This window comes from Megalops cyprinoides, chromosome 1, assembly GCF_013368585.1.
Source record: "Megalops cyprinoides isolate fMegCyp1 chromosome 1, fMegCyp1.pri, whole genome shotgun sequence".
In the NCBI taxonomy this organism is placed as follows: domain Eukaryota; kingdom Metazoa; phylum Chordata; class Actinopteri; order Elopiformes; family Megalopidae; genus Megalops; species Megalops cyprinoides.
Window position 1 is genome coordinate 7,399,812 of NC_050583.1, and position 13,507 is coordinate 7,413,318.

Genomic DNA, 13,507 nt, shown 5'->3' on the forward strand with positions numbered 1-13,507 from the left:
TTATTTTTTTACAATTTGTAGGTTCTCTACCAGGAACTCAATATGCTTAATGTATTTCAAGTTATCATCAGTCCAAATGCCAAGATATATATATATATATATATATATATATGTTGGTTGTCCAGTTTAAAGGAGACAATTTGATAATGAGATTTTGCACTGGAAAATAGAATATATGTTTTGTCAGAGTTCAGAACTGGTTCAAGATTTAGATAAAAAAAAAAAGTTAAAAAAAAAAAAACTTTTAACTGTAACTGTGCCAGGTAAAACAGGTGCATCTTGATGCAAGCTAGTGCAGAAACCTATGAATTAATGTATCAAAGCATGCATAAGTAATCTCTGATGACTTTGAAAACAGACACTGAAAGATGCAGGTATATGCAGAACATGTCAGGCATTGTTGCGGTGTTTGCACACAACACGCAGGAGTGGCGTTCACACCCGGCTTATGGCACAGAGTCGATGGGGGGAGGGGTTGAGGGTTACCCCAACGATTGGGGTAAGGTCCAGCTCTGTCTCAGACACCCCAGGGGGAACAGAGAAGCGGAACCTCTGCAGCAGGGAGGTGAAGAAGAGGAAGAGCTCCATTCTGGCCAGACTCTCTCCCAGACACGCCCTCCGCCCTGCAAGAGGGAGAGAGGTTATCCCTGTGCCTCCACAACTATAGGGCAGAGGGGTTATTGTGGTTCCTTTCTACAACTGTTAGGGACAGAAATTGCTCTTTCTCTCTGCAACTACATGGGACAGAGTTTAACCCAATGCCTTGCTACAGAGAGAGAAAGAGAGAGAGAGAAAGAGAGAGAGAGAGAGAATTCCACTGCCATTCTATAACCATAGATGAGGGAAAGATTATGGCAGTGCTTTTCTACAGCTCTATGGGAGGGTATCGATAAACCTTTTTTCAGGATCTCACTGCATGTATCACTAGCCACAGGCAAGGACCACATTCTTGACAAAAAGTGCTAAACTAAAAACAATGTCAATGGCTTTACCTGCAGAGAAGGGCAGGAAGGCGTCTCTCTTGATGAAGTGGCCCTCTTCATCCAGGAAGTGATCAGGGTTAAAGCTGTAGGGGTTTTTCCATTCACTCTCATCCTGCATCACTGAAGCCAAGAGTGGGATCACTGTGGTTCCCTGCAACACACACACATGCATACATGCGCATGCACACACACAAACACACACACATACACAAACACAGAGAAACACACACCAACAGAATTGACAGTGCAAAGAGCAAAGTCAGAGGGAAAGCAGCTGCAACATGCACACACACAAATGTGCACACACACACACACACACACGCACACACTAACGCTAACTCTCACTAACACACTCACAAGGCCCAGCAAGCTCTATAACATCAGAGAAAAATACAGATGGGCCGAAAACAGCAAAGAAAACTACCTGAGAGCAATCTGCCAACCCCAAGTCAGTTCACTGATAGAAAACTTTTTAATTAATACTTACCCCCATAGTAAAGAAGGCGTAAATCATGCTGTCAGAAACCTAAGTAACATTTTCCATTACTTGGCATCAATTTCTAATCTTAAAACAACAAAAAGAACTCATAAGAATAGCCAAGAAAAGGAAAAATGGTTTGATAGGGATTGCAAAATTATGAGAAATAACCTTAGGCTACTATCAAACCAAAAGCACAGACAACCCAACGACCCTGATTTATGCCTTACTTATTACAATGAGCTTAAAAAATATAAAAGCACACTCAGAAGGAAGAGAGAACAGTTCACTCAAAATCAATTAAAAACAATTGAAGAATCTATAAACTCAAACAACTTCTGGAATAATTGGAATACACTGAATAAAAAGCAACATGAGGAACTTGCCATACAAAATGGAGATATATGGAAAGGCCACTTTGAAAACTTGTATGGTAAATATAACATGAACTCAGAACAAATGCAAATATACGAAAAAATGATCAATATGGAAAAGACAATTAAGGAATATCAAAACCCTTTAGATGACCTAATAACAGAAAAAGAATTATTAGAAAAAATCCAAGACCTGCAACCAAAAAAGGCAAGCGGGCCTGATGGCATTCTCAATGAAATGCTCAAAAACGCAAGCCACAATCTCCGTGTGGCTATTCTAAAACTGTTCAACTTGATTCTGAGTGTCGGATACTTCCCTGATGTCTGGAACAAAGGACTCATTACACCCCTTTTCAAAAGCGGAGACAGATTCGACCCCAACAACTACCGAGGCATCTGTGTGAGCAGTAACCTGAGGAAGTTGTTTTGTAGCATTTTGAACAACAGAATTATAAACTTCCTTATCGAACACAATGCCTTGAGTAGAAGTCAAATTGGTTTTTTACCTAAATGCAGAACATCAGATCACATTTTCACCCTACACACCCTAATTGACAAATATGTAAACCAAAATAAAGCCAAAATATTCGCCTGCTTTGTAGATTTTCAAAAGGCCTTTGATTCAATTTGGCATGATGGATTATTCTTTAAACCTATTGAAACTGGTGTAGGGGGAAAAACATATAACATAATAAAATCAATGTACTCAAAAAACAAATGTGCAATTAAAATTGTAAACAAACAAACAGAATTCTTCACTCAAGAACGGGGTGTGAGACAGGGCTGCCCACTATCACCGACCCTCTTCAATATTTATATTAATGAATTGGCAAAAAGACTCGAGCAGTCAGCAGTACCTGGTCTCTCATTAAATGACTCTGAAATTAAATTCCTTCTTTTTGCAGACGACTTGGTCCTGCTGTCTCCAACAGAAGAGGGTCTACAGCAGAACCTAAATCTCTTGCACAAATTCTGTCAGACCTGGGCCCTGACTATTAACCCCCAAAAAACAAAAATACTAACATTTCAGAAAAAATCCAGATGTCAGGGAAAAAAATTCACCCTCGGTTCAAATACAATCGAACATGCAAAAAATTACACATACCTTGGGCTGAAGATTACTACAACCGGTAACTTTAACCTGGCCGTGAATGACTTGAAAGAGAAAGCAAGAAGGGCTTTCTATGCCATTAAAAAATCTATCCAATTTGACATACCAATTAGAATCTGGCTCAAAATTTTCCAATCAGTCATAGAGCCAATTGCATTATACGGCAGTGAAGTGTGGGGTCCACTCATGTACAATGGGTTTGAAAAATGGGACAAACACCCAGTTGAAACCCTGCATGCAGAGTTTTGTAAGTGTATCCTCAAAGTACAGAGGAGCACACCTAACAATGCATGCAGGGCTGAATTAGGCCACTATCCCCTATCAATTAAAATTGAGAAACGAGCCATCAAATTCTGGAAACATCTCAAATCAAGTGACCCCAACGCTTATTGTTTTAAAGCTCTGAAAAGCCAAGAGATGAGCACAAAAATAAGTCCCCTCTGCCAGCTAGTCTTGAGGCTCACACAAACTAATACGACAAACAAGAATAACCAGACTAATACAACTAACAATCAGCCTCAGGACTATGCCACCCTCGCACAAACAATTCGGCCTAACCAAATTATAAAAACACAAAAAGAAAACTATCTGACATATTGGATTGAAACAACAAAAAGTCAAAGTAAACTTCAATGCTATTTGGCCCTAAACAGAGAATACACTGTAGCAGACTACCTGTCCACAGTGTCTAATACAAAACAAAGGAAAACCTTGACCAGGTACAGACTAAGCAACCATAACCTGGCTATTGAAAGAGGCAGACACAGGCAAACCTGGCTGCCCACAGAAGAGAGACTATGTAGCCATTGCAGCCAGGGCATGATAGAAACAGAGCTCCACTTCTTGAGTGAATGCTGCAAATTCAAAGCTATCCGGAAGAAATTCTTTCCTGAATTCAAAACAATCTACCCAGACTTTGAAAAGTTTGAGGACAGTAAGGTTCTAAGAACATTACTAGGAGAGGAACAAGATAGTGCCAGAGTTGCAGCTAGGTATGTGGATGCCTGCCACAGAGAAAGAGAGTCACTCCATCGGTAAAACACTTCAAGAAATAAACACACACACACACACACACACACACACACACACACACACACACACCACACACACACACACACACACACACACACACACACGCATTCACACACCACACACACACACACACCACACACACACACACACACACACACACACACACAAACACACGCATTCACACCACACACACACACACACACCACACACACACACACACTTCTGTATTTGTTGTTTGTTTGTTTTAATGTATGTAGAAATGCTTTGGCAATACAAATGGAGTTTTTGTCATGCCAATAAAGCTCATTTGAATTTGAATTTGAATTTGAATTTGAATTTGATAGAGAGAGAGAGAGAGAGAGAGAGAGAGAGAGAGAGAGAGAGACAGAGAGAGACAGAGAGAGAGATACAGAGGAGAGAGAGAGAGAGAGGAGAGAGAGAGCCAGAGAGAGAGATACAGAGGACAGAGAGAGAGAGAGAGAGAGAGAGAGAGAGAGGAGAGAGAGAGAGAGAGAGAGAGAGAGAGTGAGAGGAGAGAGAGAGAGAGACAGAGGAGAGAGAGAGAGAGAGAGGGAGAGAGAAAGAGAGAGAGAGTGAGAGAGGAGAGAGAGAGAGACAGAGGAGAGAGAGATAGAGAGAGAGGAGAGAGAGATAGAGAGAGAGGAGAGAGAGAGAGAGAGACAGAGAGAGAGAGACAGAGGAGAGAGAGACAGAGGAGAGAGAGAGAGAAAGAGAGAGACAGGCAAGAGGGACAAAGGAGAAAGACAGGAGAGGAGAGAGTGCTGACTGACCTTCTTAATGAGGAATCCCTGAAAGGTGACATCACTGCTGGTGATGTGGGGGAGACTCAAGGGGGAGATGTTGGCCAGTCTCTGGATTTCGTGGATCACGGCGTTGGTGAAGTGCAGGCTCCTCCGGTCCTCGGTTCGTGGCTGCCTGTCCCCGATGACCTGGCTCATCTCTTCCTGGACGCGGTCTGTGAGGGGAGTGAGACAATGCTGCCCTTCTGTGTGTGTGTGTGTGTGTGTGTGTGTGTATGTGTGTGTGAGAGTGCGTGTGTGTGTGTGTGTGTGTGTAAGTGTGTGCGTGCGTGTGTGAGGGTACCCTGTATGTGGGGGTACTTGGCCATGAGAAGCAGCCCCCAGCGCAGTGTGGTTCCAGTGGTGTCAGTCCCGGCTGCAAACAGGTTGCCGACAGTCATGATCAGGTTATTCTGGTGAAAGTGGGAGCCCTTCTGCCCTGCCTCCTGAATGGGAACAGACACAGAGCACCACAGAGACTGTAAGACTGCTTCCAACAGAGACAGAACACCACACAGACTGTAAGATGGCTTCCATCAGACTCGGAGCATCACAGAGACTATATGCTTCCAACAAGCACAGAGCACCACCTCTCTCTCCGTACCTCCTGCTGTCGAATGAGGAAGCAGTCCACAAAGCACCTGCACTGCTGAGGGTTCAGCGACTCCTGCAGTCTCTTCACCAGCCCCTTCATCTCCTCAATGTTGGAGTAGGAATTCTTCAGCAGCAAGGCACGATTCCCTAACCACTGCCCCAGACAGCGGCCCAGCCGTGGAAACAGGTTGAACAGCTGCAGCACCACCCCAAACCCAAAACAGATCAGAAAACTCTTTATTAGCACCCGGCATATGCTGGTAGAAATCAAATTCAGAAAAAGGAAAAAAAAACACTGGTCTTGACAGTCTGTATTACTTTTCTGAGGGTTGAGGTCACTTATCAGGGTTGCCAGTCTTTTTACCCTGGAAACTTGGAGTAAAGTTTAGGGTAGAGCTTTTCATAGTGTGAAATGTTAGGATAATTTTTGGGTCCTCAGGGTAATTTAGGCTGAAAAAATCACCATGTGTCTGACCATGCTTACCCAGCTCATTTACTGCGTAACCTGCTCCAGTGAGATGGTGCTAAGTGCTGATCTGGGAACAGGTTTCAAACAACCATATTATTTCTGCTGCCTTACCACTGACATGACCCATCATTTACACATTAACTTTTAAAATTTTGGCTTTATATATTGTTTAGACACAAAAAACTGTGAACTTATTTATCATATTTTTTGTTCACTAATTAAAATGTAGCAGAATCACTGAACCCAATGTCACCACTGTCTTGTAATTGAATGTAAAAAAAAACCTTTCATTTATGTGGTCAAATTCAGTACAATCTCTTGTACATAGGAATTTTTCAGTGCAGGTGCGGTTGAACGTAATCATAAAATTCAGAGATAAGCTGGATAAATGTACACCCTGTGGTATCAGCTGAATTGACTCTTAGGATGTCAGGACAATGTGAAGCATACATGCATGAACACTCAAGCAAAGGGAGCCACATCCTCAGCCGCTGAAATGCAGTTTGAGACACAGTCCATGTATGAGTAGATGTGATGAGGTCAAAGTTCAAAGGTCAGCACCTGTATTTCTGCAGAGCCAGCAAGCCGGATGTTCTCGCTGGCCCTGTCGACCATTTTTTGAAAGACTGGGTCAGCATATTCAAAGCGGCTTCCATAGACAATGGAGGAGATGATGTTGGAGACAGCATAATTCACTGGCTGGGCTGTGTTGAAAGGTTCACCTAATGACCACAAACAGAACAAAAAACAACAAAGGAGTTTTCCAGTAAAGCTCCAATGCTAATCCTGTTTGCCAATCGACTTCAAGGAATAAACTTCTAAATGTTTTTTCATTCTGAAATGTTCACATGATGTCCATGTGAACTCAAGAGGGTTTGAATAATATTCCAATGCAGTGAAACTGACAGAAGATATTACATGTGGTGTTTGTTCTCCTTCTCTCACCCTTGAACTTCTCGAACACCTCCGCCAGGTGGTGGACCTCCTGGATGATCTTCTCCTCACACCCTCTCTTACCCATGCCAAAGTCGCGCAGGGTGGAGAGGGCAAAGCGTCTCATCTCTCTCCACGAGTCTCCATTGGCAAACAGAACACCTGTAGGAGAGCCATCAACATGACATTCTGCATAGGACAATGACAGCAGTCAATCATACAATATGGTTCAGAGATGTAAAGGACTCATTATAATGACTGAAATCATGAAATTTGATCATGAGACTTTTTGCCTGTATGTGGGTAACAACGAGTAGGACGAATCCAAGTACAGAAATGACTCAGGGCACCAAAAGTTTTGGTGCAAGGAAAACAACGTTTTTTTTTTTTACTGTAGACTTCAGAGAGAAAACCCAAACCATGCTTGGTACGAGAGTTCACACACAACATATTCCACGGCTGAGCCATTAGTTCACACAGTATATGCAGTATATACAAAACCAGTCAAACATTTGGACACACCTGATTAAGATAATGGGAAACATGCATTCAAAGATATTTCGATTTCTTAGACAAACATAAATGGTGAAGTTGATGCCTATGTATCAATTTCTTTCCAAAAACAAGTAATTTTAAAAAAATATTTTTTGCTATTTTGTAGAATCTAAATTTTAAGGTAGTGCTTATTTGTTTAATGCTTTCTTGGTCACTGCATAATTCCATTAGTGTTATTTTGTAGTTTTGATGTCCTTACTATTATTCTAAAATGTGGTAAATAATAAAAATAAAAAATAAAAGTTGTCTTGTCTTTTATTTTTAGACAGTTAGTGTATATATAATATTCTCTGAATGGTCACACAGGCCATAGTTACACACACTCTGCCATCATGTCCCATACCGTGTCCCTGGAGTAGATCATGGAAGATGGGGGTGACATCCCGCTCCCCAAACTCCTCAGCGTAGTCGACAAGTGCTTGTTTGACGGTCTTATATCCTGCCAGCACAACCACTTTCTTTGGGCCAAAGTGCACAGTGAACACGCTGCCATGTTTCTCTGATAGCTGGACAGAAACAGAAATAAGAGCCAGGTTGAATGTGAACAGCACTCTCCCGCTACAGTCATACTGACTGCAAATATGCTGTTCCAGCCTTTTCCCCCATTCTTTTTCCTCAAACAGCAGCAATAACTACTTATATTCTGTAACTTAATACAAATATTTACATTTACATTTATTCATTTAGCAGACGCTTTTATCCAAAGCGACTTACATAGGTTACAGTTCTTTACAATGTCATCCATTTATACAGCTGGATATTTACTGAGGCAATTGAGGGTTAAGTACCTTGCCCAAGGGTACAGCAGCAATGTCCCAGCGGGGATCGAATATATAAATATATAATATAAAATATAAAATATAAATATAAATAAATATAAAGATAAAACAAAATGCATTATTTCTTCAAACAAAATTTTTTTAATATGTAGTTTCTACATAAAAACAAGCCATCACAGGGCAATGTGTTGAACTAAATATGAGGGAAAGAAAATAGCATATGCAAAAAGAGAAGGAAGGAGAGGCAAACTGATCCACTGATGTTTATATTGAAAATACAAATACAATTTCATAAATCCAGACTCATATTCCTACATCCACACACCCATATTATATAATACCAGTGGATCTGTACAGCTGTTACTCTAAACTGATACCTGCCCAGTTCCCTGCTTTCCTCCTTACCTCACAGAGAGATGCATGCAGGTTTTTCAGATCCAGGAGAAGCAGGTTCCCCAGGAGAGGCAGGGGCCGGGGGCCTGGGGGCTCCCTCGCTGAGTCGGGAGAAGGTGAGAGCAGATAAAGCAACAGCAGCACCAGCACAGCCCCCAGAAGAGTCATAGGAGCGGGGGCCTGGAGAAGAAACCCCTCCATTACAGCCATGGTCTCCATCTGTCCACAACGGCAGGAGAGAACGTCTGACCTGCTACCACACCAGACACACAAAACAATAATGCTGTTCCTCAATAAAGCCACAGCCTCTACAGCACAGAATTACCAACCATATATGTATGTTCAACACTGAACCTGAAAAAGAAGCCCTGCCACCTCCCACTGAGTCCCTGTAGGAGAAAACTTTGCCTTGTCGCCCCTCTTCTCTTTCAGCTATGAAAATCAATGCCGGTTAATAAATCACATTGGGTTCAAACATTAGGCAGAATGCAACACTACACAATAATGACAGAGGCCAAAAGCTTTTACTGCAGATCTGCAGGAGACAGTCTCATAGATGCACACTCGGCAGCATCAGGGAGAGTATCTATTTTCACATTTATTATTTATTCATAATAATAGAGTTACTGTGTTTCAATTATATGTTGAATAAAGTACATGTCTTTGTTATGTGCCACATGTCATGATGTGTTGTTAAATGCACACTGGAAGTTGCCTGGAAAAGAGTGCCTGTTAGATGACTAAATGTAAATATAACTGTAGCTGGATAGCCAGCTGGTTTGAGTTGGATTAGTGGTTGGTTGTCTGTGGTCTCAAAATGGCCAATACAGGCTCAGCGCAGACCACAGTGCAATTCTTTTAAATAGCTAGCGAACGTTTGTGAAGTTTTCATCATCATCCATGTATGTTCATTTTGTTTGCTGGAAGAGAGCTGGTTAGCTAGTATCGTAGCAAGCCACCATTTTGCCAGCTAGATTAACGGTTTTCATTTTTAATTTCTGACTTTTACGTAGCTGCCTATGAAGTAACTAACTAGCCAACCACTAGTTTAGCTAGTTAATCTAGTGTATGTGAACTGATTTTATTCAAACAGCCAGCTAATTTGCTACCCAGCTAACATTAACTAGCTGGCTAACCTTACACAGCTTTCCAACAGGCAAGCTGAGAATATTATATGCAGCTATTCCTGAAAAACAACACAGACAGCTTGTGACACATGAACACACCTTTGCACCCTGCTCAGTTCATAGTCTATTCCTCGCTGTTTAGGCAATACCATATTACGTTGTGTGCTGGTGACAAAATAGGAAGCAGGTTGTTTGATTCTCAGACCAATATGGATACACTGGTGAAAGATAAATACAAAAGGTAAAATGAGGTCAAGACTCAGTAAGACCCAGTATTCAGCAAATTATTGTGCATCATATGCTGTCCTCCTTTTTTCTTTTCTCTGCAAATTACTTTTAAGCCAATTTGCATATGCTAGCAGCCCTAATTGTTATTTTTGATGGTCAAAAAAGTTTAAAAGTGGTTGTGCCAAGGCACACTAATGATGGTACCACTCAGAACTGGCCTGAATATAAAAAATATGAAGATAGTCAACTTGTTATTTTAGCTGGTTATAAATTAGCTAAACAGTACATGATGTCCTCTGTTCTCCCTAGTCTATTATTTTGTAATGTTTGCTAAGTTAACATAGCTGGCCAGATTTGATTGATAATTCGATAATTCTGTGTGTGCTACCATTGGACACAGAATTACAAATGTGGGATGTTGGACTGGTGTGATGTCCATAGCTGTATGGAAGGAGATTATTGTGTTTCATTTAGAATCATGTCACCTCCCTTTCCTCCCAGTCAAAAGGTATTTCCTTGCATGTCACCCTGGGGAATGATATTAAGTTAATATATTATGACCGCACACACTCACACATTGATCACAAATTGTACATGTCTGACCACATTTTGTTGTGCTACAATCTGAAAGTTTATTGCATTTGAATGGATTTCATTTCATTCAGTAAACAAAGCATACAACACTTTAATAGAGGAAAATCCTTCTATAAAAAAAATGGAAAACTGAAAAAACTCTGGACTTTGCCTTGGCCACTCACTTTGTATTGAAGCCACTGCATGCTTTGGGGTCTCTGTTTAGGGTCATTTACTGCTGCAAAATAAATCTCCATCCCATTTTCAAGTCTTTTGCAGACAGTTCTGGGTTTTTCCTGAAGGATCTGCCTGTGTTTTGCTCCATCCATTCTTCCTTTGATTCTGAGAAGCCTTCCAGTCCCTGCTGATGAAAAACAACCCCACAACATAATGCTGCCACCATCACACTTTGCAATGGGCATAGTGTTGTCAGAGTGATATTAAAGCCAAACAGCTAATTTTTTTTCACCAGACCAAAAGTTATCTTCCACATTGTCTTAGAGCAGGGGTGTCCAAACCTCTCCTGGAGGGCCACTCGTCCTGCATGTTTTAGATCTCTCCCTGCTCCAACACAGCTGAATCAAATGATCAGTTTGTTATTCAGCAGCTTCAGGAGTTCATAACGAGTTGATCATTTGAATCAGTTGTGTTGGAGCAGGGAGAGATCTAAAACATGCAGGACAAGTGGCCCTCCAGGAGAGGTTTGGACACCCCTGTCTTAGAGGCTTCCACGTGCCTTACTACATAAGGAGCAAAGGAAGAAGGGCATAAATTCAAAATGCATATCAGAGATAACCAATTATCAGAGATAACCAATTAAATTAAAAACAATGTAATGTTTCTATTTACACCCATCATGAATAAAGGAATGCACTACACTTGTATTAATTGATGTGTTATGGTAAGTATTCAGTGGGTATCATGTACACCAGGCCAAGTGGTGAAGGCTTTGGACTTAAGATAAAATGGGCCCATGTCCATGTGAGTTCAAGCCCTACTCCTAATAATATGAAATAGTTGGCAGCACTAGGAGATGGTAAGGCGCAAGGGTAATGCTGTCAAAACATCTACAACCTTTGATTAACATTTCCTTCATCGTTTTTATCATTCCTATAATTTCATTTTCGGAAGTGTTATACTTATCGTCGCCCGTGGCAAACTAACTTTCATTTTCTTTAAGACGTCAAAACAAAGAAAGTACGCACACACGCGCACACACACACACTCACACACTCACTCACACACACACACACGCATTCTGTAAATAGTTGGCAGCACTAGGAGATGGTACGGCGCAAGGGTGATGTTGGCTTCTTTTATTCCCAGGTGAGGCAGTACTCTTGTCATGCCGCCTGAAAATATAGTTAATATTATGTTTTAAGGTGTTAGTTTATCTCAGCTGTACAGTTTATTTGTGTACTCTGTAACCATAGCACCCACTAGTGCATTCTGGGAAACACAGGAAGTAGGAAGCAGTCATGCAGTGATCTGCTATATGCGATCTCGCAGTAGTCTCCAGCTTTCTTTCCTCGCCTTTCTTTTCTCCCTTCGGCTCAGGCAACGTCTGTGAGTATTTTATTGTGTAACATTGAGTTATAAGTTACAGTATTTACTGTTGTTCATCATTAAGGCAGCTAAGATGATAATTAGCATGAGCAAGCCTAGTTAGCTTCATTAGCCCATTGTGTTAATATATGCTAGGCTTAGTTAGCTCTAGCTTGCTACGCTGTTGTTAGCATGGGAATTTAATTGTATTTTGTATACTGTGTTGCAGTTTCACAATATGCCAAGTAAAACTTCATGGAAATGAACCATCGGTCTCCTGGAGTTTCTTCGGTGTGTTTAAGCTGAGTGGAACCTAGTCCATGACAGTGAAAAGACGGCAATACAGCTAACGAGGGACGCAAAGATTGCCATTCTACGGAGCAACTCAGTAACAAGAGATAAGCGGCTAACACTACAGCTTCGAGTCAGCTTCATATTAGCTCCCTTCTCCTGATATTAAAAACGCAGTGAGTCACAATGTCACAACGTAGCAACAATACTAAAGAAAATGGAGATAATCAGTCTGAGGCTGTACGCTCAAGGAGCAGTCACTCATCTGGTTCATCGTCCAGCACAAAGATTAGCATGGCCATCGCCAAAGCAAAGGCAAAAGCCGAAGCAGCGCAAGCTAGAGCGGCACATTCACAAAAGGAAATTGAACTTAAAGTAGAGCAAGCACGTATTCAAGCCAATCTTGATGCGTTAAAGGATGAAAAAGAAAAGGATGCTGCCATAGCAGAAGCTAATACTCTCGTGGCCGGTTTACAAGATATGGGCTTTGAAGTACGCAGTGAGGCTAAAAGCCTGGTTCTCCAATCTGTCAAAGATGAGCGTGTTGCGGCCTACGCGTGGGCACAAGCCAGCCTATGCAGCAGGGCTTTATCTGTTGAAAGAGGGAACGACAATGCTTCGCTAACCCTACATCCTCCACCTCTTCAACCAAACAACGTTATCCCCTCAACACCCCACCCACTCAATGCGAGTCAAACGCAAGCTGCTGCTCCTGCTGACATTAAGCCACACCAGCTTCCTCAGGCTTCGCAGACCAGTGGGGCACCGCCACAACAAAGCTTCAATCAGCCCCTTAACTTCTCTCCAGATCGTCAGCTTTGTGGAAGACGTCCGCAACAGAACTTCAAACAGGATCCCTCACCTCCTACGCACCAGCCCGTTTACAGGATGTCTTATGGAGCTAGCCATGATGATTCTGCATCCACTGGAGACCTCATCAAATACCTTGCTCGCAACCACCTGGTGACGTCAGGCCTCACCACATATGATGACCAACCAATGAACTATTGGGCCTGGAAGTCATCGTTTCTAAATGCTATCGCCAATCTAGACATGTCCGCCGCAGAAGAACTCGACCTCCTCACCAGGTATCTGGGGAAAGAGTCGGCAGAACAAGTTAGGCGCATAAAAACAGTCAACATCAGAAATCCAGCCACTGGACTGTACATGGCATGGGGGCGCCTCGACGAAATATACGGCTCACCAGAGGCCGTCGAACAAGCTCTGTTCAACAAACTAGAA

The 13,507-nt window shown here is 42.0% G+C and overlaps 1 protein-coding gene across 2 annotated transcripts; it reads right to left on the reverse strand.

Annotated features, from left to right (window-relative positions):
* Positions 1 to 260: 260 nt before the first annotated feature.
* On the reverse strand, positions 261 to 8,884 carry LOC118775033 (cytochrome P450 2K1-like). Of its 2 annotated transcripts, XM_036524720.1 has the most exons (9): positions 8,514 to 8,884; positions 7,673 to 7,835; positions 6,787 to 6,936; positions 6,403 to 6,563; positions 5,383 to 5,568; positions 5,083 to 5,224; positions 4,770 to 4,954; positions 993 to 1,134; positions 261 to 623 (listed from the first exon to the last, which is right to left on the reverse strand). In XM_036524720.1, the coding sequence occupies exons 1-9, from the start codon at positions 8,718 to 8,720 to the stop codon at positions 436 to 438; spliced, it is 1,524 nt and encodes a 507-aa protein (XP_036380613.1). In that variant the 5' UTR covers positions 8,721 to 8,884; the 3' UTR covers positions 261 to 435. The 2 variants fall into 2 exon arrangements, with proteins under 2 accessions (XP_036380613.1, XP_036380622.1); XM_036524729.1 differs by lacking the exons at positions 261 to 623; positions 993 to 1,134 and adding an exon at positions 3,864 to 3,988.
* Positions 8,885 to 13,507: the final 4,623 nt, after the last annotated feature.

What these genes read in the sequence shown, in the direction of transcription:
- LOC118775033 (XM_036524720.1), bottom strand. Translation starts at nt 8,720, where the DNA reads ATGGAGACCATGGCTGTAATGGAGGGGTTTCTTCTCCAGGCCCCCGCT. An exon ending in AGGGATTCCTCATTAAGAAG is followed by an intron (nt 1,135 to 4,769) that starts GTCAGTCAGCAC and finishes TGTGTGTTGCAG; the next exon opens with GGAACCACAGTGATCCCACT. An exon ending in CTTCCTGCCCTTCTCTGCAG is followed by an intron (nt 624 to 992) that starts GTAAAGCCATTG and finishes TCCCTCTTGCAG; the next exon opens with GGCGGAGGGCGTGTCTGGGA.